General features: G+C 38.8%; 2 protein-coding genes across 2 annotated transcripts in view; one reads left to right on the forward strand and one right to left on the reverse strand.

Moving 5' to 3' along the window:
* Positions 1–23,169, reverse strand: part of LOC134804764 (angiopoietin-related protein 2) — a 139,641-nt gene that overhangs the window by 29,369 nt on the left and 87,103 nt on the right. The window lies entirely within an intron of this gene.
* Positions 1,517–14,537, forward strand: LOC134804915 (dynein axonemal intermediate chain 2-like). Its single transcript, XM_063778236.1, has 7 exons — positions 1,517–1,710; positions 2,179–2,326; positions 2,628–3,362; positions 3,523–3,701; positions 12,049–12,181; positions 13,872–13,976; positions 14,315–14,537. Exons 1-7 carry the CDS (start codon positions 1,517–1,519, stop codon positions 14,510–14,512), a joined length of 1,692 nt encoding a protein of 563 aa, XP_063634306.1. The 3' UTR covers positions 14,513–14,537.

A 23,169-nucleotide genomic window follows, 5' to 3' on the forward strand; every position in this document is an offset into this window, starting at 1 on the left:
TTGTCACAAAATTTAGAAGTCCCAGTTTTTTGTTTATTTTTGTTGCGTCCATTTTTATTTATGTCACATTTACGGTCACTTATTTTATTTTTGGTAATTATTTTCTTTATTTCACTATCCGATATTCATTGGAATATTATTACGCAGTATTACACACTATGTTGTATTGATAATTGTTCTATTTACTTAGTCGAATGTGAAGTCGAACTTATCACATTATTTCTACCACTTATAGAGTTCCGCTAAATCACTAAAAGTTCACCATAACTGTTCATAGTCCGACAGGTTTAATCTTTTATTTCTCTTCTCGGCCTTCACTGGCTGGCGCGGCGCACCGCCAGTGCAGCACAAGGCCGCACTGGCAGGATCGCCATGTGAGGTAGGACGTAAAGACAAACACTATCTCAGGAGTATAGGTTTATTCTGATATATGATACTTATGCTAGGGTATATATAGGGTACATGTGAGAGAGTGTGCGTGTCATATATGGTGCACACTACACCCTTATAATATTCATAAAACTTTGCGGGCCATGTTTTATCCCTGTCTTACAAATACATAAGTCAAATGACAGAAAACTTAAAAAGAAAAAGCGCCATATTATCCATCATAGTTTTAATGTGTTAAATTGTAGAAATTTTCATTAAAAATGTTATTTATAGGTAGAGTCTCTTTGGGAAGAGAAGAGTCGTGGAATGTATTGGGTTGGGCCCCATTCATTCCACGACTCTTCTCTTTCCGAACAGACTATCACTGCAAATATCGAAAATATTCGAAATGTTAACGTTTCTTGAACGTTTCGTTCTTGAACGTTTCACGAATGGGGCCGTTCCTATAATTAGAGTTAGACCAAGAAAAGTCTGCAGCGATTTTGATAGCATGCGCAGTGCAAGTGGTATTTTAAACGTCAAACTTCTATGAAATTATGATGTATAAATTATGGAGTGTAGAAGTACACTCTACCTTCCATAGTATAAATGAAACTTACACTGCGTGTGCTATCAAAATCCTGTATACTTACTTTACTCTTTGGACGGAGATATATTATATTCTTTGATATGGAGTAACAAACATAAAAAAAATACCCCCTCCTTTTGAGATTTGGAAGTGGGTTAACCTTTTCGACGCCGTGTCAAACACAAAAGCTGTCTGTCACTCGGACGCCACGTCACCGAAGTGTCAAAACTGAAATTGAACTTTATGCATAGGTATGCACGTAGGTCTATGTTGCTCTGTGGTCGGTGACCGTTTAATCGGTCTTTGGCGTTGAACCTGCGGTGCGGATATATCGGTCATTGGCGTCCAAAAGGTTAAAAAAGTGCTATCCTTGTCAAAAATTCCAGCAATTGTTTTAGACCAGTTTTAGACATATTTCAGATAACGTCGCTTTTCTGTATGTGTCCTTGCACTATTACTATTATTTATTGTTACATAATTTTATATTCCAGTAATTAATATTTAAAATACAGTATTTTATTGTATTTATTTGAGAAGAGGCCTCCAAATAACTGTATAATGGAAACTTACTCGTATATAAAGAAACGGCGAGACTTCGGAAGACAGCCCATGTTCTGTGAACAAGGGCCAGAATTGTGCGACTCCATTCTGCCTAACCCCGTTGAACAGAAAGCTTTCATACTGCGGAACCCAGTACACCAGGCCACCCAGAACACTCCGAACTTCTCGCAACGTGAAATCAACACAAAGCGGTAGATAAACTAAGCATTCTCAGTGACAGTAGGATCCGTAGCTATTTCAAACCAGAGCGGTTTCCGCAGCAGTGAGTCTGTTACCTGGTGTGTCATTTCAGCCCCGAAGAAGAAGAAGAACACTACTTTTCATCTCAATTTAATCCCCTAAATAAGCAAAATGGGGCTGAACGTATATATATTTAGATGCCTTCAATGACTTCTACGTCAATAAAGTCAAACATTTGTGGTATCAGAAACGAATGTCCCTTTAAATGGTATTGCTTCAAAAACTTCTTATATGTGGCATTCCATCATCCAAGGGTACTTATGCACATGGAGCATAAGGACCTATAAGGCCGGAACGCCACATACATTTTAAAAATAAACGTTTTCTATTACACCCTTATAGAGGTATTTGGCAAAGTATTTCTATTCAAAATACCTGGTTGCTGGCGTGTGCCTAATATATACCTACCTATTTTGTAGAGCTAAATACAATACGACGGGAACCAACCACGCTGAAGGTGGCTGGCCCAAGGATGTCAATATACTCGACCCTGAAGCCACGCAACGTTACCGCCGCAAGATCGAAAAGGAAGATGAATATATCAGTTGCGTCAATGCTTGCTGCCCCGTAAGCTTCTTATTATATTTTCGGTGTCTGTACCTAATCAATAATTTCGATATCGAAATTGATGATACGTATCATACGTAAACTAACTAAACACATAGAGTTAGACCAAGAAAAGTCTGCAGAAATTTTGATAGCCCGCGCAGTGCAAGTGTTATTTATACGTCATAATTTCATAGAAGTTTCACGTTTAAAATAACACTTGCAATGCGTGGGCTATCAAAATCTCGGCAGACTTTTCTTGGTCTAACTCTAGATCTTATTTTTAATGCTCTTATTTATGGTTACCTAATAAATTGTACAGGGCATGGAACACTACGCACTGCAAAATAATGCAATCGATATGTACCAAATATATTACTCGGACATGGCTAGTTTACCGCCCGTAGAGAGGAACAGCATGCGCACTGTCAACGTGTACCGCGACCCTATGCGAGGCCGCCCCATCTCCTCCATCTGCTGGCAGCCTGATGGTCACCTGCGATTTGCTGTTTCTTACGTGGACATGAATTTCTACCGTAACCCACAAGGCAGCATCTTCGGATTTTTATGGGACGTGGAGACCCCCGCGGAGCCATTTATGAATTTTATGCCTCCGTCCATATTAATGGATTTACAATTTAATCCAAAAGATAGCACTATGTTGGCGGGAGGACTAGTTACCGGTCAAGTAGTAGTGTTTGACATACGGAGCGGGAGCCAAGCGGTGTCGGAGTGCCCGCCGCACGTGGCGCACCGTGACATGGTGCGTAATGTGCTCTTCATAAACAGCAAGTCGGGACTAGAATTCTTTTCGGGCGGACCCGATGGTGTGTGTAAGTGGTGGGACGCGCGAAATATGTCCGAGCCTACTGATGAAATGATTATTGATATCGCCAAATACACGTTTGATGTTCCTAGCATGGCAAATGCTTACGGCATTAGCACGATGGAGTACGAATTCACTATCCCTACGCGATTCATGGTCGGAACAGACAACGGTTTCGTCGTTAACGGTAACCGGAAAGGAAAAACTCAATTGGATAAACTCCCAATCCAGGTGAGATATACTGTCACAATTAAACGAATGCTCAGTACCTAATCATACCTAAACTGATTGTAAGGAAAGTTTTATACAGCATTTTACACTTGTTTCATTCATCTCTTCTTCTCATCTCTTCTTGTTGTATTGTTTCATTCATCTCATATTGTGCTTACAGTACCCAGCACATAGTGGCACAGTGCGGTCAGTGGAGCGCAATCCGTATTTCCTGAAGAACTTCTTGACCGTGGGAGACTGGAGGCTGCAGGTGTGGAGTGAGGATAGCCATGACTCGCCCGTGCTGTCGATGCCACCGACGCGCCACAAAATTACTTGCGCCACGTGGAGTCCCACGAGGTTCGTCTAATTATTATTATTGTATAATAAATATACTGTACAGCAGGGCTTTAAATACCGTTCAAAAATTGGTATCGTTACTACGGGGTGACAGATTTAACGTTAAGATGTAACTAACGTTAAACCAGGTACCGTTAGTTGTACTACTCTTTACCGGTAATAAAATGGTAACGTTAGCAGCTGTCAATTTGAGCTAACGTTAAGTCAAAGGTATCGATACACCATTTTTAACGTTAGTAGGTAACGTTAACAGCTGCTTATTTACCGTTTGATTAACTGATAGATGTCATCAACATCATCGTTGACAATCGAGCGAATGTTCATTCACTCTTAAGCAGAGATGGGCATTTCGTAATTGATTCCTGATTCCACGATTACTCGAAATTACTTTGTAATCTGATCACTTGAGGAATCAGGAATCATCTTTTCTAATATTACAATTACTACTAATTGGAATCAATGTCGATTCCTCACTACAGGAATGCATTAATTGATTCCTTTCAGATTACATTTCGTACTACTACTATCAAAAGTACATTTCGATTGTAGATATGTATAGATGTTGTTGATGTTGGCTTACTAGATATAAATGCACCTTATTTGAATCAGGTGTGCAGACTTCGAAAATTACCATTTTGGAATCCAAGATGGCGACAATGCAGTATGTCATAAAATTCGTCTTGGATGTCGTTTTGTAGGTGTTAGGGGGTGCAGATTTCGAAAATGATGACCATTTTGGAGTCCAAGATGCCTGCCGTGCACTTTGACATAAAAGTTATCATGGGTGTCGTTGTATAGGTTTTAGGGAGTGATACGAAGCCGGTAAGACCTTTTCACGGCTAGGCATGTATAGTGCTTTTCTCAAACATGCAATGAAATAATAATAATGTCCTTAAAATATTACTATAATAATGTCCTAATGTGATAGCTTGTGTGGTTCTGAAGAGGAACGAAAATTTTATTATTTTTGCGCAACGGTTTAGGACATACAGACCTATATTTTTTTTTGCTTTTGTTTTTTTTCCTATTTTTGTGATTTTAAAATATTACTTAGGGGGTTCCTAAAGTAGAACGAAAATTTGATTATTTTTGCGCTACGACGTACGGTTTAGGAGATACAGCATTATAAAGTTTTTTGTATTTTTTTATTATCAATTAGAGGTTTCTTACAGAGGAATGAACATTTTATTATCTTTGCGCTACGACACACGGTTTAGGATCGTTCCCCTTTAGGAAACCCCTAAGTAATATTTTAAAATCACAAAAATAGGAAAAAAAAGCAAAAAAAACCGGGCAAGTGCGAGTTGGACTTGCGCACGAAGGGTTCCGTACCATAATGCAAAAAAACGGAAAATATGCAAAAAAAACGGTCACCCATCCAAGTACTGACCACGCCCGACGTTGCTTAACTTTGGTCAAAAATCACGTTTGTTGTATGGGAGCCCCACTTAAATCTTTATTTTATAACGTTTTTAGTATTTTTTGTTATAGCGGCAACAGAAATACATCATCTGTGAAAATTTCAACTGTCTAGCTATCACGGTTCGTGAGATACAGCCTGGTGACAGACGGGCGGACGGACGGACGGACAGCGAAGTCTTAGTAATAGGGTCCCGTTTTACCCTTTGGGTACGAAACCCTAAAAAATTATGCACCGTCGTGATTTGAACCCAGAATCATTGTCACTAGCTAAAATTTATTCAAAACAGTTGTAGTGGGTGCCACAAGCACATGACAATCAACGTCTGAAAATATCTGTTGGTTCTAAGTAGGGCTCGCGGTCAGGTCCGGGTTTCGGGGTTTTGGAGGCGAAAATCGATCTAGCTAGGTGTTATCCCTAGGAAAACGCGCATTTTTGTGTTTTTATATTATAACGAACGATAACACATTAACAAAACGAAAAAAAAACAGAACGGCAACAACTAGGTATGACTAAATGAAAACAGCTGAACTAAGATTACAAACGTTAACCAACTGAGTGGCAAACTAAAATCTTAATGACTGAGTACTTGTGAGTTCAACAGCTGCCCCCTCCAAAATAACTGAAAATATCCAATTCTTGTTTGTACAACAGCACGGCTACTTCTTTTTTCAAACAAAAGGTTTGCCGGGTAAAATACCGGTGTCAAAATTGCCACGGCTATTTTATTGCATGTGCGGGCGGCCCGCAAACCATTATTATCTTAGTCTACACGTGCATTTCTATGAACTTCGTACGAAATAAAAAGTATCTAAGTAATAAGTGGGAATGTGAGAAAAAACTATAGTTGGACCAAAAAAAGTCTGCAGCGGATTTGACAGCCCACGCAGTGCAAGTGTCATTTATACGTCATAATTTCATAGTTTGACGTTTGAAATAACACTTTCACTGCGTGGGCTATCAAATCCGCTGCCGACTGTTCTTGGTCTGACTTTAGTATCTTTATTCTTTATTCAAACACTACGTATAAGTTTACAGGTCCAGCCCAGGCACTTATACTGTTAATAGGTACATATGTTGTCAGTATCAGTCAGTATCATAAAATTAGTAGGTACACTTATTGTATTACACACTTATCTTTATAATTGAACATACATATTATGTATTACTAAGTTACATAGAGATAAAAAAAAAGAATCTGATATTAAATAACATAGGTAGAGTTTAAAAAAATCCTGATACTACGTTGTAGGGACGGCCACTTGTCTGCGAATATGTCTGCGTTTTGGACTGTAGCTATGAAGTTATTTAGTAATTCTATTGCTCGGTACGTGGGTGCGTTTGAACCGTGATAGGTGCGAACATTTGGATATGCAAAAAGGTTTCTGGCTCTACGTGCGCTACGCCCTACTGCAGCTATGTAGTTGTCTGGGGTAAAAATACGCATACGCCTCAGAACGGATGGGTTGTCAATACGATTTCTTAAAAGCAGACAATAGTGTAAGGCAAGCGTTTGCTTACGCCTTAGCTCGAGAGACTCTAACCCTACCATTCCCAATACAAAGGATGACGGAAATAAGTACGGGTAGTATCCGTAATACCTTTTGTAAAGATGTCTAGCAAATTTACGTTGGACGCGCTCGACCATTATGGTATATTTTGCTTCCCGAGGGTCCCATGCAATAGAATTGTACTCAAGCTTGCTGCGAACATAGGCATTATAAGTAATTATTGCGATTTTAGGGTCACGAAATTCAGAAGTCGTTCTAATAATGAACCCTAAAATTTTGTAGGCACTTTTGCAGATATTTATAATGTGTGAGTGCATGTTTAGCTTAGTGTCGAGTGTTAACCCTAGATCCTTTATTTCTGTTACTCGGTCAAGGGGAATGTTAGTAAGAGTATATGTCTGGAGGATATAATCTGCAGACCGGCTAAAACTTATTACTTTGCACTTAGATTCATTTAGGTACAAGCGGTTTGTTTTACTCCAGCTGTCAACCATGTTGATTGTTTGTTGCAGTACCGTACAATCGGATGGATTTACGACCGGTTGAATTATTTTAAGATCATCCGCATAGAATAGTGATTCCACGCCTGATATATTACTTGGCAGATTATTGACCATGATTAAGAAAAGAGTAGGCCCCAGAGTGCTACCTTGACTAACCCCGGAACGAGTGTAATACCTTTCAGATTGGTAAGAGTTTAATTGGACATATTGTGTGCGATTCCTGAGGTAGTCAGAGAAGAAAACAAGAAGTTGAGGGGTGAAACCTAAGGCTGACAGTTTGCATAGGAGAGTATCGTTGTCAACTAAGTCGAAAGCTTTCTTGAAGTCGAAATAAACAACATCAACTTGTCGTGCAGTATCCATTTGGCGCAAAACGCTATCAAAGAAGCAAATGTGGTTGGTAGTAGTGGATCGTGAAGCGCGGAATCCATGTTGACAATCTACTAATTTACGATTTATCTGATTAAGTAAGCAGTGGTTTAGAATGGTCTCAAACACTTTTCCAAACACGGACAATACAGCAATGGGCCTGAAGTTTGTGATATCAGAGGACTTACTTATCTTAGGAATTGGGGTCACTCTTGAGACCTTCCATTGGGATGGATATACGCGCAGCTTGAGTGATAGGTTGTATATGTGAAGTAACGAGTGTTCTAACAAGCATACACAGTCCTTGACTAGAAACGGGGGTGTACCATCAGGCCCAGCTGACGACTTAAGTTTGAGTTTCCGAATAGCGGCTCTGATTTCTGAAATACTGATAGTTGGGATAGCAATCATAGATTCATTGTTGTTACCAGCCTCCAGTTCCGCTTTTGTGGGATCTAGTTGCGGAGCTTCAGGCTGGAATACGGAGCTGAAGAAGGACGCAAAAGCATCGACTGCTTCTTGATCAACGACTGTTTTACCTTTATATATGTATTCAGATATTATGTTTCTATTCTGTTGTTTACTTTTTACATATTTCCAAAATTCTTGAGGGTTTTTACTTATATTACATTCAATATCATGAAGATATTTTTTATAAGATTTGTTAATTAACTCCTTTACGAGAGACCTGTAGTATTTAAACATTTCGAGGTTAAATTGTAGGCCTAATGATTAAAATTTCTTTAAGTGATAGTATTTTAGTTCGATATATTTTTTGATTTCCGGTGTGTACCACGATGGATATGTATATACTTTAGTTTTGGGTAAACGTTTGGGCACAGTAACATTGAAAACGCCGTAGAGTTTTTTGTAAAAAACGTCTACCGCAGAATCAATGTTATTTGATTAAGAACATCAGACCAGTCAATAGACTCTAGTTCTGTATACAAGGCAGGGTAATCAGCTTTAAAAAAATCCATCCGGTCGGAGCATCACTATGTTCAACACTACGTGACGGTGAAGATAATGTGGTCCGTCTTGCCTGTCCTCTTGGCAGGGTGACAGTCACTCCTAAAGGTGGGTGATATGGATCGATTGGTATCAACGGCTTGACATCGCTACCCACGCACACGTCACTGAGACTAGTTAAAACTAAATCCAAAATGCCTCCATATTCGTTACAAATTTTGTTTAATTGCCTAAGTTTGCAAAATTCGGTGAAACAGTTAAATTGGTCAACTACAGTTTTTGTGCATGAGGAGAGGTTGAAATCGCCAATAATAATGGATTTTATGGTAGAAAATGTACAAATTGCATTCTCAATACACGTTAGTACGCGAAGATACTGATCTCTATTATAATTTGGCGGTAGGTATGCTACACATATAAGAATTTTATTATTTTTAATATGAAGTATAACAAATAATATCTCCATGTCTGGTGTCAAGCCATCAATTTGCATTACTAACTGAGGTTTGTAAATATCTTTCACTGCTAGCAGAACTCCTCCCCATCCCGCGTCGCCTGCTCTATCCTTACGGAACACGGTGTAGTCCGATGGGAAGAGCTCAGCATCTTGTATCGAGCTTGTTAGAAATGTTTCAGTGAGCGCAAATATGTCACAGGCACTTGCGAGGGCATTTCTATAAAAGAGCGAGGTTCGGCTACGTAGTCCCCTAACATTTTGGTATATTATTTGTATTCTAGTAAAGCGGTTTTTGTTATGTATTGTTTTTGTCTGCGTAATTTTGTGGAAAGGGCTGATTCCAAGGTTTGACACATACGTCTTTTGGCCAGTTATCAGGGATCATAATTCTATCTAACAGACTCGATGGCACAGTAAGCTTAAATGAAGCATATTGACCGCGGGATTTAAGACATTCAACTTTAAATGTGTCACAATCATAACCTGTAATAACTTTTAAATGATTTTTAACTACATCATCGGGGGTTCCCAACTTCACATAATATAGGTGAATTTGTCTCATCCATTCAGACGCTTGGAGTTGAGAAATGCAAGTGGTAGTACAGCCCCGTGTGATTCCCTTTAGTGACTTTCTATGGTCGTTAATTTCTGATAGGCCATTTTGGGTTGGATTTGTTTCGCGAGATGTTGATGGTGGTACCTTAAGCGGTGCGGCAGGAGTAGTAGACACATGATTGTCTTTGTTTTTGTTAGGTTTGGAATCGTTGTTTGTTCTTGCCTTGGGACTGGAGCGAATAACGGGCTGGACTGGTAGTAGGATAGGAGAAGCTGGTGCTGTGGTGGTGGTTACAGCGGCGGCGGCAGCGGCGTAGGATGGATAAGTATTGGTAGTTGCGGTGGTGGTAGCAGAAGCGGCGACGGGAGCAGCAGGGGTGGAGGTGTAGGCAGGTGCAGATGTAGCGACGGGAGCAGCAGGGGTGGAGGTGTAGGTAGGGGCAGATGTAGCGACGGGACCGGCAGTTGCAATGGGAGCATTGTGCTCACTTAGTCCTGTAACATTGTTGTGTAGTACGGCAGTAATCTTATTAATAAGTGTCGGGATTAATTCATCTGACACCCTCTTGCAAATTTAATCTATTAGACGTTCATTAAATGATTCTTCAATTTCCTGGCGTACAATAGATCGAATACTTTCAAAGTAAAGAATGTCGTCGCGGAAAGTCTCATTGCAATACTGCACACTAGTATTTAGTACATTTGGAGACCGCTCTCGCCGTGTTGTGATGTTTCGAAACATGGAGCTATCTGCTTCGTAGATAGGAACAGAAGGTGCGTTGGAAGTACTGGGATTCGGTATAGGAGTAATTGAGTTCTTGGTTTAATTAACGATATTCGTCTTTCCATAATTTTGGTTACAGTGACGGCATTTCCAGTTACTTTTATTTTCTATGGTCATAAGGGTGAAACGTTTAAAACTTACGCCCATTTCTTCTAGACAGTCTAGGCAGTACCTGGAGTGGCAGGAACAACAATCCAGAAGATTTCTGTGGGTCACCGTGCTACATTTGCTACACAGAACCATTATCGAATAGTATTTTAGCAAATTTATAAATATATATCAAAGAAAATACGTATATAATTAAGTAAAATAATGAAAATAAATTTTATTGACGTTGACGTTTATGACACGTTCTTTCTTTCTTCTTTCTTTGAATTGAATTTCTTTAATATATTCATTATAAACCTACATGCTCATTATTGAATCTGGGGGCTCGGCAGTCATTATACGTATTAAAAATTAAAGATATCTTATTGATACGGTTTAACACCCCCTGGCACTGACTAAAATAACCGACTTGGTTTAACATTAAACATTACATCTCAAAACTTTTTTGTAGTAGAATTGCATTGCGAGACTCGAATCTTTTTACAATGTTTTTGATGGGATCATTTTTACAAGCAAGCAGTAACATCAATAAATAGGTGTCTCATTTAATATAATCCGACGAAATTACATTTCTGCAACACCTCCATATTTCACAAAATAAATCAAGACATTATCCAACCTATATAATCTTGACGTATATTATATCAAAGACGCCTGTACCTAATATAAAGCGACCAAGTAACGAATTAGCTATACCATCATATTTAACAAACAAAATTATGACGTTTTGCAACTTTTTTATTTTGGCAAATATATTAAGACAGCCGGGTGGTATTCTATCTGTCCAATCTTGGTCCAATGTGTATTTGCGTCTCACATTTTGCTTAATGAGAGAGGAAGATGCAATGCATATTGGACAAAGATCTTAAAGAAGTAGAATACCACCTCTTTCATTTGATAAACATAAAGAATAATGACAAAAGACTATGAACTCTAACTACTAGAATTAAAGTTGAGTTTTACTAACGTACATAATTATCTTTAACGTATTTTGACTGATTTAAATTTGACAGAAGCCCTACCGTATTTATGGTCAATAAGGTCTACTGGCCTTAAAATTGTATATGAAATTACAAGCAAATATCAGCTTAATGAATGATAGTGTTAACGTTAGTTTGGTAACGTTAGTTTATAATGTGAATTGGGTAACGTTAAGAAGCCCTGCAATAAAAAGTAGATTTACCGGTAAAATTAACGTTAACTAGCTTAACGTTATAATAATGTTAAGTTATCAAGTATCGTTACCATTTACTACCGGTAATAAGGTATTTTTATGATTTTAACGTTAAGTAACGTTACTTTATAATGTGAATTGGTAACGTTAACAAGCCCTGCTGTACAGAAATAGTTCAAAACCTTAACCTAACTGACGTTTCTCGACTCTTATGAAATGAAAATACGTCTAGATTTATCAAGTTAAATCATAAACACATAAACGTAGTAATTTATTATAATACCTCACGGCATTTTTTTCTCAAAAGCGTCTGATTTACTGATACATAATTACTTATTTCACCGATTTATCTTTCCCGGGGATGGTTTTTATAATAGTAGTATGTTCTCTATATAATGAAATGTTCATTATCAACATGGCATCAGCAGTAGGGGCTGGCTGCCTTTAAATTAGCATCACATTAAACATTTAGTTGTATATACGTAACCGCGCGGCAGATGTTCCCTGCTTCTGAGCACGGGCGCGGACGGCGTCATCTCGGCGTGGGACTTCCTGCGCAGCCAGTGCAAACCCATCCTTACGATGTATTTGGGCGACGACCCCCTTGTAAAAGTCAGGATTCACGAACAGGTACACCTACCTACGTATTACCTGCTTGAATATATTAAAAGGGATGAAATTTGGAAGGAGCCATGAAATTAAATTATTCGAGTACAAACCCTCTACACCGTGTTTTTATTGAATTCCGTTAACTTCGGGGTATGGTTAAGTACGTTTAAGGGCCACTTGCACCATCCCACTAGCCCGTGGTTAAGCGGTTAAACCATTAACCTAGTGTCAAATTGTTCTGGTAACCATTGCAACTCCAGGTTAACCGGTTAACCCCGGGCTGACGGAATGGTGCAAGTGGGCCTAAGAGAACTAAATAGCATAGATAATTTTGGAAAAAAAAAATTTTTGCTTTTTTTTTTAATAATTAAGTTTGAAAAGTAATTAAATGTAGCATATAGCGTTGTACACGGGCATTACATTTAACTCAACCAAACAATTGAAATCTGTCATTTCGAACATCGATCGACCGAGATTGTACTTAAGTTTACTCTAATCAATATGTAAACCGGCCCTAAGGCAAGTGTACACGCTTGTAGAGGCCTTATAGGAAAAAAAAAATTGATTCTCTCCGAAATGGAGTTGATTAGAATATCGGTGTCTTTGAGAAAGTTACTTGATTTAAGCTCAGGAATGTACCCTTGAAATTAACGGAAATAAAAAAAAACAGGGTGTATTATAGACAGCGACAGTACGTACTGAGGATTTACACTAGTTTGTAAATCCTAAGCAAAACGTTGGTAAACCAATTGGTTAGGTTACCTACGAAGCTTTCCTCAATGGTCGAATTTCCGCTTTGGTTTCATTGCATCTAAATTTCATAATGCCATTGTCTAATATTTGTCCTAAATTTCAAAACAACTTATTCCCAAAATGCCAAAATGACAAATTATTTCATTCTTAAAATTGCCGAATGTTGACATTCATTATTATCATCCAAGTCTCAAAACACCCTAATTTCAACAATAACAATAGGGTAGGGTGGGTTCCTACTAGGGTAGGGGGTACGGGGTAGGGTAGTTGACTGACTAATCAAATCAGATTATTTTTTCGAACTGTCAAAATGAGTAGGTAGCCACTATGGAATCTATATGAAATACAGACCAATGACGTCACGGTTAAGTCTTTTAATTTCTTTCGTACTTAATAAATGGAAATTATGACAAAATAACTACGATCAAGGATTTTCAAATATTTTCCGGTGCTTTATTTCGTGCATGGTGTGAATTAATTTATTTTAACCCTTTACCGGGCTGTGGGATATATATATTTCAAACATATACGGCACTTCAAACATGTGTTCTATTTTCGATCAGTAAGACTGACATTCGAGTGTCATTTTTGAACTGCCAGCCTGGTAAAGGGTTATATAAATACAGGCAACGTCCCTGTTCTTAAAATGTACGTACCTAAGTAATACGTCATATGATATGATGGGACAATTTGTAAACTTTGTGTTGTGCTGGAACTAAAGACGATATTAGTATACATAATATGTTATAATAAGTAATTTGAGTTTTAGATATAACTAGTGACATCAGGACGTTACGTCAATTTGAAGTTTAGGCATATCGAGAATGTATTTTCAATGAAAATTTAATGCAAATACCGCTTTTTAGCTTAGGAGGGCAGGCACTGAAACCCAAGCGACTTTCCACCAAATATTAGTGCCAATAATAACGAAAACATTTAAGTATTCTATTTTTTACAGGGTTCGCTAGTAGCTGTTGGTACTCAAAAAGGCTCTACTTTCATGTTGGAACTATCACCATTCATGACTGCATCTGACAAAAATGACAAGAATCTCATGTTGGCGGTAAGTTACATTTACATTCAACGTGTTTCTGTTTTTTTTTTACTGAAAACAGCGATTTTGATAGCCCACGCAGTGCAAGTGTTATTTATTCGTCATAATTTCATAGACTTTTGACGTTTAAAATGACACTTGCACTGCGTGGGCTATCAAAATCGCTGCAGACTTTTCTTGGTCTAATTCTACCTCAAGGTGTCTACAGTCAGCAGTGTTGTGTTTTAAGTAAATGAAATGTTCAAGAGCTTTTACTCCTTTAACAATAAACGTAGGTATGTGTAATAGTTAGGAAGATTACACTTCACCTTCCTAGCAAAAGTACAAATATGGTAATTTGAATTTAGGTATTTGAACGCGAGACAAAGCGAGAAAAAATTCTTGAAGCCCGGCTTCGTGAAATCCGTTTGAAGCAGCGGCAAGCGGAGGAAGGCAGCCCCCGGCACAGTTTAGGCCTCGACGATTCCTCGGCTGGGGACCGCGATTTGGCCGAGGCCACTCAAGACTATTTCAATGTTGTCAAGAAGGAACTCGCTGCCATGTAGACATTGAGGCCTACGTACGAGTAGCACAACCAGATCCACTGTAGTGATTTTGATGACCCACGTGCTTGACATAACTTATAGAATTCTGAATAATTTAGATTATGTTAACAAAACATACATGTTTAGGGGGTGTCCATTAATTACTCGAGGACTTCATGGGCTTGGGGGGTAGGGTATTAAAAAATCCTCAAACACTCCTCACGTAATCAATGGACGCTCCCACATCAATTGCCACAGGTTATTATGGTTATTATTATGTATGTCTTTCCCATCACGGAACAATGGTGTTCCGGACCTTTGGGAGGCGTGCGCGGAGCCGAAGCCAACACGTAGAGGCCCTTTTGACACTTTAATGAAATGTAAGGGCTACACCGAGCGGATGCTGCCCTTACCCGTGTCATGGGACGCACGCAGAGGCAGCACCCGCCAGGGTGTAAGGGCTACTGAGAGTTGATGGAATCTAAAATGAACTAGGGTTATTGGGTGAAAGCGATGGACTAAGTACTGAGCTATGGGGTAAAAAACCGGACGCCTGCCTAATAAAACGGTATGCAATTTTATTTCCGGCAGACGGTGACTCGCCCTCACAAGATGGGCCCCCACAAAAAGCGACATCTAGGATGGCTTAAGGGCAACACCGGTGTGAGCGGCTCAGGGGTGTCGAGAGGTGTGCGCCGCTTTCTACCCAGTGGCTGTTAATAGCCACTGTGCCAACTCGCGTCTTATGCATATTTCACTTCCACCCCTGGAGCTTATAGCTCTAACGACTCCACTCTGGCCGGCCGGCTAAGGCAAGCCAGAGGCAGATAATCCTGTCCCACCCACCCTCCTTGCGGGTAACAGAACTCCCCAGGAGCACTCGGGTATATACGTGAGGCCGCTAATCCCCAACAGCTCGCCACAAGCTGCCCTGCGTTGACTGATTGCACTGGTAAAACCAGCGGGCGATGGGGTTGTCACATCCCTACGCCTTATTATTATTATTATGTTCGTCCTTTATATAATCTCGGGACCATGGGGTCCCGGACATTTGGAAGGCGTGCGTGGAGCCAAAGCCAACACGCAGAGGCCCCTTGTAAAAAGACAATTTACGCTAAAAGGTGATGTGAAACCACCCGACGATTATCCCTGTATGCACTATAGTAATGCACCCAAGGATAAGCCCCGGTTAGTGTAGGACTATTGCAATGATAAGAAACAAAAGAAACTGGGCTATTGTGTTGAGATGTTAGTGTACTGGTAACCGGGTCTATGGAAATACTATGGCACCTGCCCCAATCTATGTTTAAAAACACGAAAAAATGGGCAGGTGGTGACTGGCCAACTCACTATATGGATCCCCGAAAACGGTCGCTCGCACGGAGCGACAAGAGGACAACATTGTATGAGCGGCTCAGGGTGTGGAGAGGTGTACACCGCTTTCTACCCAGTGGCTGTAAACATCAGCCACTGTGCCAACTCGCGTCTTACGCAAATTTCACTTCCACCCTGCGAACATATAGCTCTGACACCCCACTCTGGACGGCCGGTTAAGGCAAGCCAGAGGTGAGAGTCCTGCGGCCCCTGCTCAGTGTTCACTCCAGCCGGCCATTGAAGGCAAGCCGGAGAGAGGGGCCTGACCGACTCTCAGGGGTATGGGACCCATTATTACATCCAATATTGCTGCTATATTGAGTTCAAGAACCCAATTTATTGTACGGCCGACCACTTTGAAAGTTGCTAGGTTCACAGTCAGTTTCCGTTGTAATTACATTTATTACATTGTCACTATCGTTGTTCCGACAACGTTATTTAAGTTTCAGCACTTACTCTAGAAACTGGACTTAAACAGGCGGGCAAAGTAAAAATTTAAAAGTTTAAATTTTGCCCAATTTTGCATGTATTATCTTTGACATATTAATATAATATTCTCTCATATATATATATATATATATATATATATATATATATATATATAGAGTATATTATATTAATACGATTGTCCTTTAAGTATAATATTTCACCTCCAAAATTATGTGGGCAATGTTATAAATAAAAATTGTGAATCCTTCATACAAAATCCTAAATTTGATAGGGTTGTCAATTATTGCTTTTAATCGACTACGACTAAAAGGGTGGAGTATGAGGATAATATAAACGGTGAGAGGCCGCCAATGATTTTAGCGGCAAAATTGTATAATAATCTGTCGTGTACTTACAAGGACTTGTAAGGGTGTAGTAAAATGATGACAATGAAAATGATTATTTACTTACCTAATTTTCTTCTTAATTATCAAAACTTAAGTAGATCCTCGTACTCGTAATTTCTTTACTGAATTTGTTGTCATTTAAATTTAGTTATACAGTAAAAATATTATTAAGTACTTATTAGTTTTATTAGTTACTCAGATAATTAGTTAGTAATATATTAGGTCATTACCTATGAAATTGGCGTTTTGTTCGGAGAATTTCAACGAAACACGAATTTCCATACAATTAATTTTGCGGATATTTTTTTGATGGCTAATTCAAACCAAACAAAATTTTTCCAGTAATTTTTGACACCTTTAAGGTATGTTTTCAATATCTCCATTTCTTGAAAATTGGTACCATTAGAAAAATATAAGTAATTTTAATACTCGAACCGACAGCACATGAAAAGACCTATTTTCAAGGCTTAATTCTGAACACTTAACAATAAAAAATAACAATTAATTGTATGTAAAATCGTTGTTTATTGAGTGCACTGTAGTTTTATTGTAATTGTGTATGTACTTTTGTAAAAAAAAAAAACTAGGATCAGACTTATATCTATGAACAAAAACGCCAATTTCATAGGTTAGGACTAGGGCTCGCGGTCGTGTCCGGGTTTCGTGTACACGTGTTCGGTACCCGTTTCCGAACTACACGTACACGGTTTTCTGACCCGTTCTACACGTGTAGTCGTGCACACGTGTAATTAAGATCCGTGTATCCGGGTACCCATGTACCCGTGTACACGGCGAAACGGACCTTAAATACACGCGGGCCTAACCCGTCCTTGGCGTGTAGCGGAGATTGTAGTAATGTATATATGGATGTTCAATGTGATTGATATGTGTTGTACCAATTTAATTTATTTTTCACCTCAGCAGCTCGAACAAGGATACTTTGCTAACAGTGAGCAAAATGCGATTTTGTTAAAGGAAAATATAACATATTCCGTTCGTGGTAGTTTCAGTCAGAGATGGCAAAATTCATTTGAATGACGAATTACGAATGAGAATTACCAAATCATTCGCGAATGACGAATAATTTTTTCGAATGATCATTCGTGTTCAATTCATTCGCGAATAATTTATTCGGCGAATAAAATAGCCCACGAATAAATTATTTGCGAATAATATTGTCGAATAGTTAGCTTACAAAATAACTATTTAGCTGTTTTATATCCCAATAGTAAAAAGAAAATGTTTTCTATCGGTTTATCTGGTTGGTTGATTTGAGGTGTGGAAACTGGGAATACGCCTCATGTATTGGCGGTCACGTGGGGCGAGAACAACTGGAAATACACCAATAATGGGGGTATTCCCGTTTGTCCCCTTCGGGAACATGTGGGAAAAGACAAACAATCTTTCCCATTTGTCCCCACTTCATTGAAGCAGGGACAAATAGGAACACACCATTAACGGGTGTATTCTTATTGTTCCCCGCCGGGAACAGATGGGAATAGGCGCTGCATATAAAACGTTTCCATTTGTCCCTCATGTATGGCGTAGGTCACGTGGATAGGGGACAAATGGGATTACATCAATAATGCACCCATTATAACCAATAATGGGTGTATGCCCATTTGTCCCGCGGGGAACATATAGGAAAAGAAGCCGCATATAAATATTTCCCATTTGTTCCCACCTTATTTTTGTAAGGACAAAAGGGAACACACCATTTTCGGATGTATTCCCATTTGTCCCCGCCGGGTACAGAAGTGATAGGATTTGCATATAAATATTTCCCATCTGTACCCTCCTTATTGGTGTGGGGACAAATGGGAACACACCATTTTCGGAAGAATTCCTATTTGTCCACGCCGCAAGAGACATTTGGGAAAAGACGCTGCATAGAAATCTTTTGTATCGGCACCAAATGGGAACACCAATATCGGGGACAAATGGGAACACCAAAACTCATATAAAACATTCCCATTTGTCCCCGCCTCATGTATGGCGTAGGTCACGTGAATCGGGGACAAATGGGAATACACCAATAATGCACCCATCATTACCAATAATGGGTGAATTCCCATTTGTCTCCGCGGGGAACATATGTGAAGACCCTGCATAAAAATATTTTCCATTTTTCCCCACCTTGTTGGGGTGGGGATAATTGGGAACACAATTTTCGGATGTATTCCCATTTGTCTACGTCGGGAACTGATGGAATAGGTGCTGCATATAAATCGTACCCATTTGTCTCCGCCTCGGGGACAAATGGGAACACCAATATCGGGGACAAATGGGAACACCAAAACTCATATACAACATGCCCATTTGTCCCCGCCTCATATATGATGTAGGTCACGTGAATCGGGGACAAATGGGAATACACAAATAATGCACCCATCATTACCAATAATGGTCGAATTCCCATTTGTCTCCGCGGGGAACATATGTGAAGACCCTGCTTAAAAATATTTTCCATTTTTCCCCACCTTATTGGGGTGGGGATAATTGGGAACACAATTTTCGGATGTATTCCCATTTGTCTACGTCGGGAACTGATGGAATAGGTGCTGCATATAAATCGTACCCATTTGTCTCCGCCTCACGTATGGCGGCGGTCACGTAGGGCAGGAACAAATAGGAATACACCAATAAAGAGTGTATTCCCATTTGTTCCCGCGAGAAACTTATGGGGAAAGACGCTGCATAGAAATCTTTTGAGGTGGGGACAAATGGCAACGCCAATATCGGGGACAAATGGGAACACCAAAATTTATATAAACATTCCCATTTGCCCCCGCCTCGTGCATGGCGTAGGTCACGTGAATTGGAGACAAATGGGAATACATCAATAATGCACCCATTATTGGTGTATTCCCATATTACTAATAATTACCAATAATGGGTGAATTCCCATTTATCTCCGCGGGGAACATATGGGTAGACCCTACATAATAATATTTTACACAAATATCGGATGTATTCTCACTTGTCCCGGCCGGGAACAAATGGGAATAGGCGCTGCATATAAACAATTCCCATTTGTCCCCACCATGGATGGCGACGGTCAGTTGGGGCCTTTCCCAAAATTTTCCTTGGCTCTAAAATACGCTGCAGTTGCATATCTATTCAGATTTGCCATCTGAGTGTGTATTACAAAAATCCTTCGTGTAATTTATTCGAATAATTCATTTCTTATTCGAAATTCTAAACGAATGGTTTATTCGCGAATAATTTATTCGCGAATATTAATCGCACCATAATTATTTAAATTAAAAATGATTCGAATAATGCCCAACTCTGGTTTCAGTAAGCATAACTAAATATCTACTTTTGTATTAAATAATCATTTAGGTTTATATAACACTTTAAACTCTTGCGTTTTGTACACATATTAGGTCCTTACCTATGAAATTGGCGTTTTTGTTCATAGATATAAGTCTGATCCTAGTTTTTTTTTTTTTTACAAAAGTACATACACAATTACAATAAAACTACAATATGATTTCGCCAAACTGCTTGACAGCAATTAATTGTTATTTTTTATTGTTAAGTGTTCAGAATTAAGCCTTGAAAATAGGTCTTTTCATGTGCTGTCGGTTCGAGTATTAAAATTACTTATATTTTTCTAATGGTACCAATTTTCAAGAAATGGAGATATTGAAAACATACCTTAAAGGTGTCAAAAATTACTGGAAAAATTTTGTTTGGTTTGAATTAGCCATCAAAAAAATATCCGCAAAATTAATTGTATGGAAATTCGTGTTTCGTTGAAATTCTCCGGACAAAACGCCAATTTCATAGGTAATGACCTAATATTTAATTACACAAACGGGTCTACCGCGATATAATTTCATTGTTTTTACCTTTAATTCCGACGTTTCAGCTGAGTTGCACCAGCTGTGGTCACGGAAAGACTGACGTCCCAACAAATGGTAACATGGTGGTGGTGGTATTTAGGTTTACTTTAATTATCAAAAAACTACATCAATGATGAAACTGAAATACCAACAATGAAGTCAACGGTTACTGAGATATTGTTAATTTTAATCTTATGATTATTGAAACAAATTGTACTTACCTACCTATTATTGACATTACAAATCAATCCAGTAAAACTGCAAAGTAGATAATCGAATCTTCCTAACCTTCCACATATTCAATCGTATGTCTTCATAGCACGAATCTCCGCTACACGAGAGTGAAGGGTCGAACCGGCGGGTAAATAAGATCCGTTATTTCGTGTACCCGTGTACCCGTGTACACGGGTACCCGTGTAAACGTTTCCGAATCCGGGCGGGTTCGTGTAGTTCGGGTTCTTAAGCCCGGCGGGCTTAAGAACACGGGTACCCGTGTCAGCGTGTAACACGTGTATCGGGAGCTCTAGTTAGGACCCAATAGTAATAGGGTAATTCGCCACTAACTGGCCACCTGTTAGTAACTGACCATCCTAAACTATAAATAAAATATAGCATTCACCTATAAACAGAATTCATGTAAAGGTATTACATTGTGCAATGTATTAAATAACATCTAGGAGATAGAGCGAGACTGCACCTCAGTAATTTGTTGTGACTGTAAAGGGCTAGGAAATGAACGGTGCATGTGGGTAACGCTACTGTAGGTCTGCAATTATAAAATAGTGTAGTTTTAGATTTAACGCTGTTCTCTATTAATGGATGTAGCTGCTTATTATTATTATTACAAAGACCAATAAATACTGATGTAGTACTATTAAACATGTGTTTTTTTACATTTATTGACTAACAAAGTTATTTACTTGTATACTGTCCCTTATTTATTAGTATACGGAGTAATAAGATGTAGTGTATATTAATTAAATCCTTTGCCATCACATTTTCTCGGAAAAGTTCGTCCGTTAGAAAAAAGGAAGTCCGTTAACCCCGGTACTTTTTGTACGGAGATTGGCTGAAACAGCATAACACGTTCGCGCGTTTCGTGAAAATTGGATTATGCACTACATCTTGTACCTCGGTGTCGATGAGTAGGAACAGCACTAGGCTGAAAAGTTTTCCATCGCGAACCGCAAAGTTTGTGCGTGAGCAATATTGATAGTTCCTACATTGAGCCACTTACTTTTCCAGGCCTAGTACGATTTATCGACCACATACGCGCCATATAATTTGAACCTTAGCGATCCGATTTAAACTTCAAATTAGATTTCCTGTAGCGAGTTCTGCAAGAAAAGGCAAATTTATAATCAGGTTTCTGTATCAAAATTAGCTAAAATTGGTTAAGCCCGCGGCGGGATCCCAGGTTATAATATTCGTCTTTTTACGTAAGAGTGGAGTTTTATGGCTGGCCTATTCTAAATAACTATTTATTTCACCTAGTTAGTCGGTCCATTAAGACACACCTCCTTTTAACCCACGACGGAGAGGAGATGGGATATGCGTTTAGTGAAAGAGGATGATGTGTATATCTGTCAGTTTTATAAATTAGTTAAGTACCTTCCTTGTACCTTCACATGTGTAGAAAAGTGAGAAATATATAATGTTAAAATTCAAACAGAACTGGATATGAGTAAAATAAATCTACGTACAGAATATAAGTAGAGAAATCACATTATTGAACGAGGATATAAAATGCTACAATTTCATCTTAAAGTACTTAGGTACGTATCTTTTGCGCAAGAGCCGAGATTTCAGACGAGCATTCATTTGGCAAGCGATAACAAATAAATAAATAATAAATAAATAAAATGAATAAATAAATGATTATTATAGGGACATTCTTACACAAATTGACTAAGCCCCACGGTAAGCTCAAGAAGGCTTGTGTTGTGGGTACTCAGACAACGATATATATAATATATAAATACTTAAATACATAGAAAACAACCATGACTCAGGAACAAATATCTGTATCATCATACAAATAAATGCCCTTACCAGGATTCGAACCCGGGACCATCGGCTTCATAGGCAGGGTCACTACCCACTAGGCCAGACCGGTCGTCATAATACAATAATAAATACAAATACAATAGATGTAGGAGATACATATTAGGTACCTACTATTATATGAAGATACTGAGGATACGACAAAGCTTTAACATTGAATTCCAATATAGATAAAATATAGAGGTCTACTTGACTGTACCCTCCATAAGATAAAATATTGAAACCCGCAGAGCCTAAAACATATAAAATACTATAAAAGCACAGTATATACATATACAAAACTCCTATAATTAATGAGGAGGCACACTGAAAGGTTAGGACACATGTCGCCCCAATTGCGATTTTTTTACTAATACTTGCGATTTATCAAGAAAAATGTATTCATTTATGACTGTACGGGAATGCAAACCGAGCTTCGAAGGAGAAATGCTACAGTTGGTGGAAAAAAGGCTGATAATATATTTGAGGTTATCTTGTGTATTTTACCGTTTATTCAAATTTTCGAAGGCTCACGTGCAGTTTTTCTTCTTATATTATAAGTGTTCGATCGAAA

This window comes from Cydia splendana, chromosome Z (assembly GCF_910591565.1).
Source record: "Cydia splendana chromosome Z, ilCydSple1.2, whole genome shotgun sequence".
Classification (NCBI taxonomy): Eukaryota; Metazoa; Arthropoda; class Insecta; order Lepidoptera; family Tortricidae; genus Cydia; species Cydia splendana.

Excerpts from the sequence above, each read along its gene's own strand:
- LOC134804915 (XM_063778236.1), top strand. The coding sequence starts at position 1,517 with ATGGAAACTTACTCGTATATAAAGAAACGGCGAGACTTCGGAAGACAG. Across the intron at positions 1,711-2,178 it reads CGTGAAATCAACACAAAGCG|AGCTAAATACAATACGACGG; the intron begins GTAGATAAACTA and ends CCTATTTTGTAG. Across the intron at positions 12,182-13,871 it reads AAGTCAGGATTCACGAACAG|GGTTCGCTAGTAGCTGTTGG; the intron begins GTACACCTACCT and ends TATTTTTTACAG.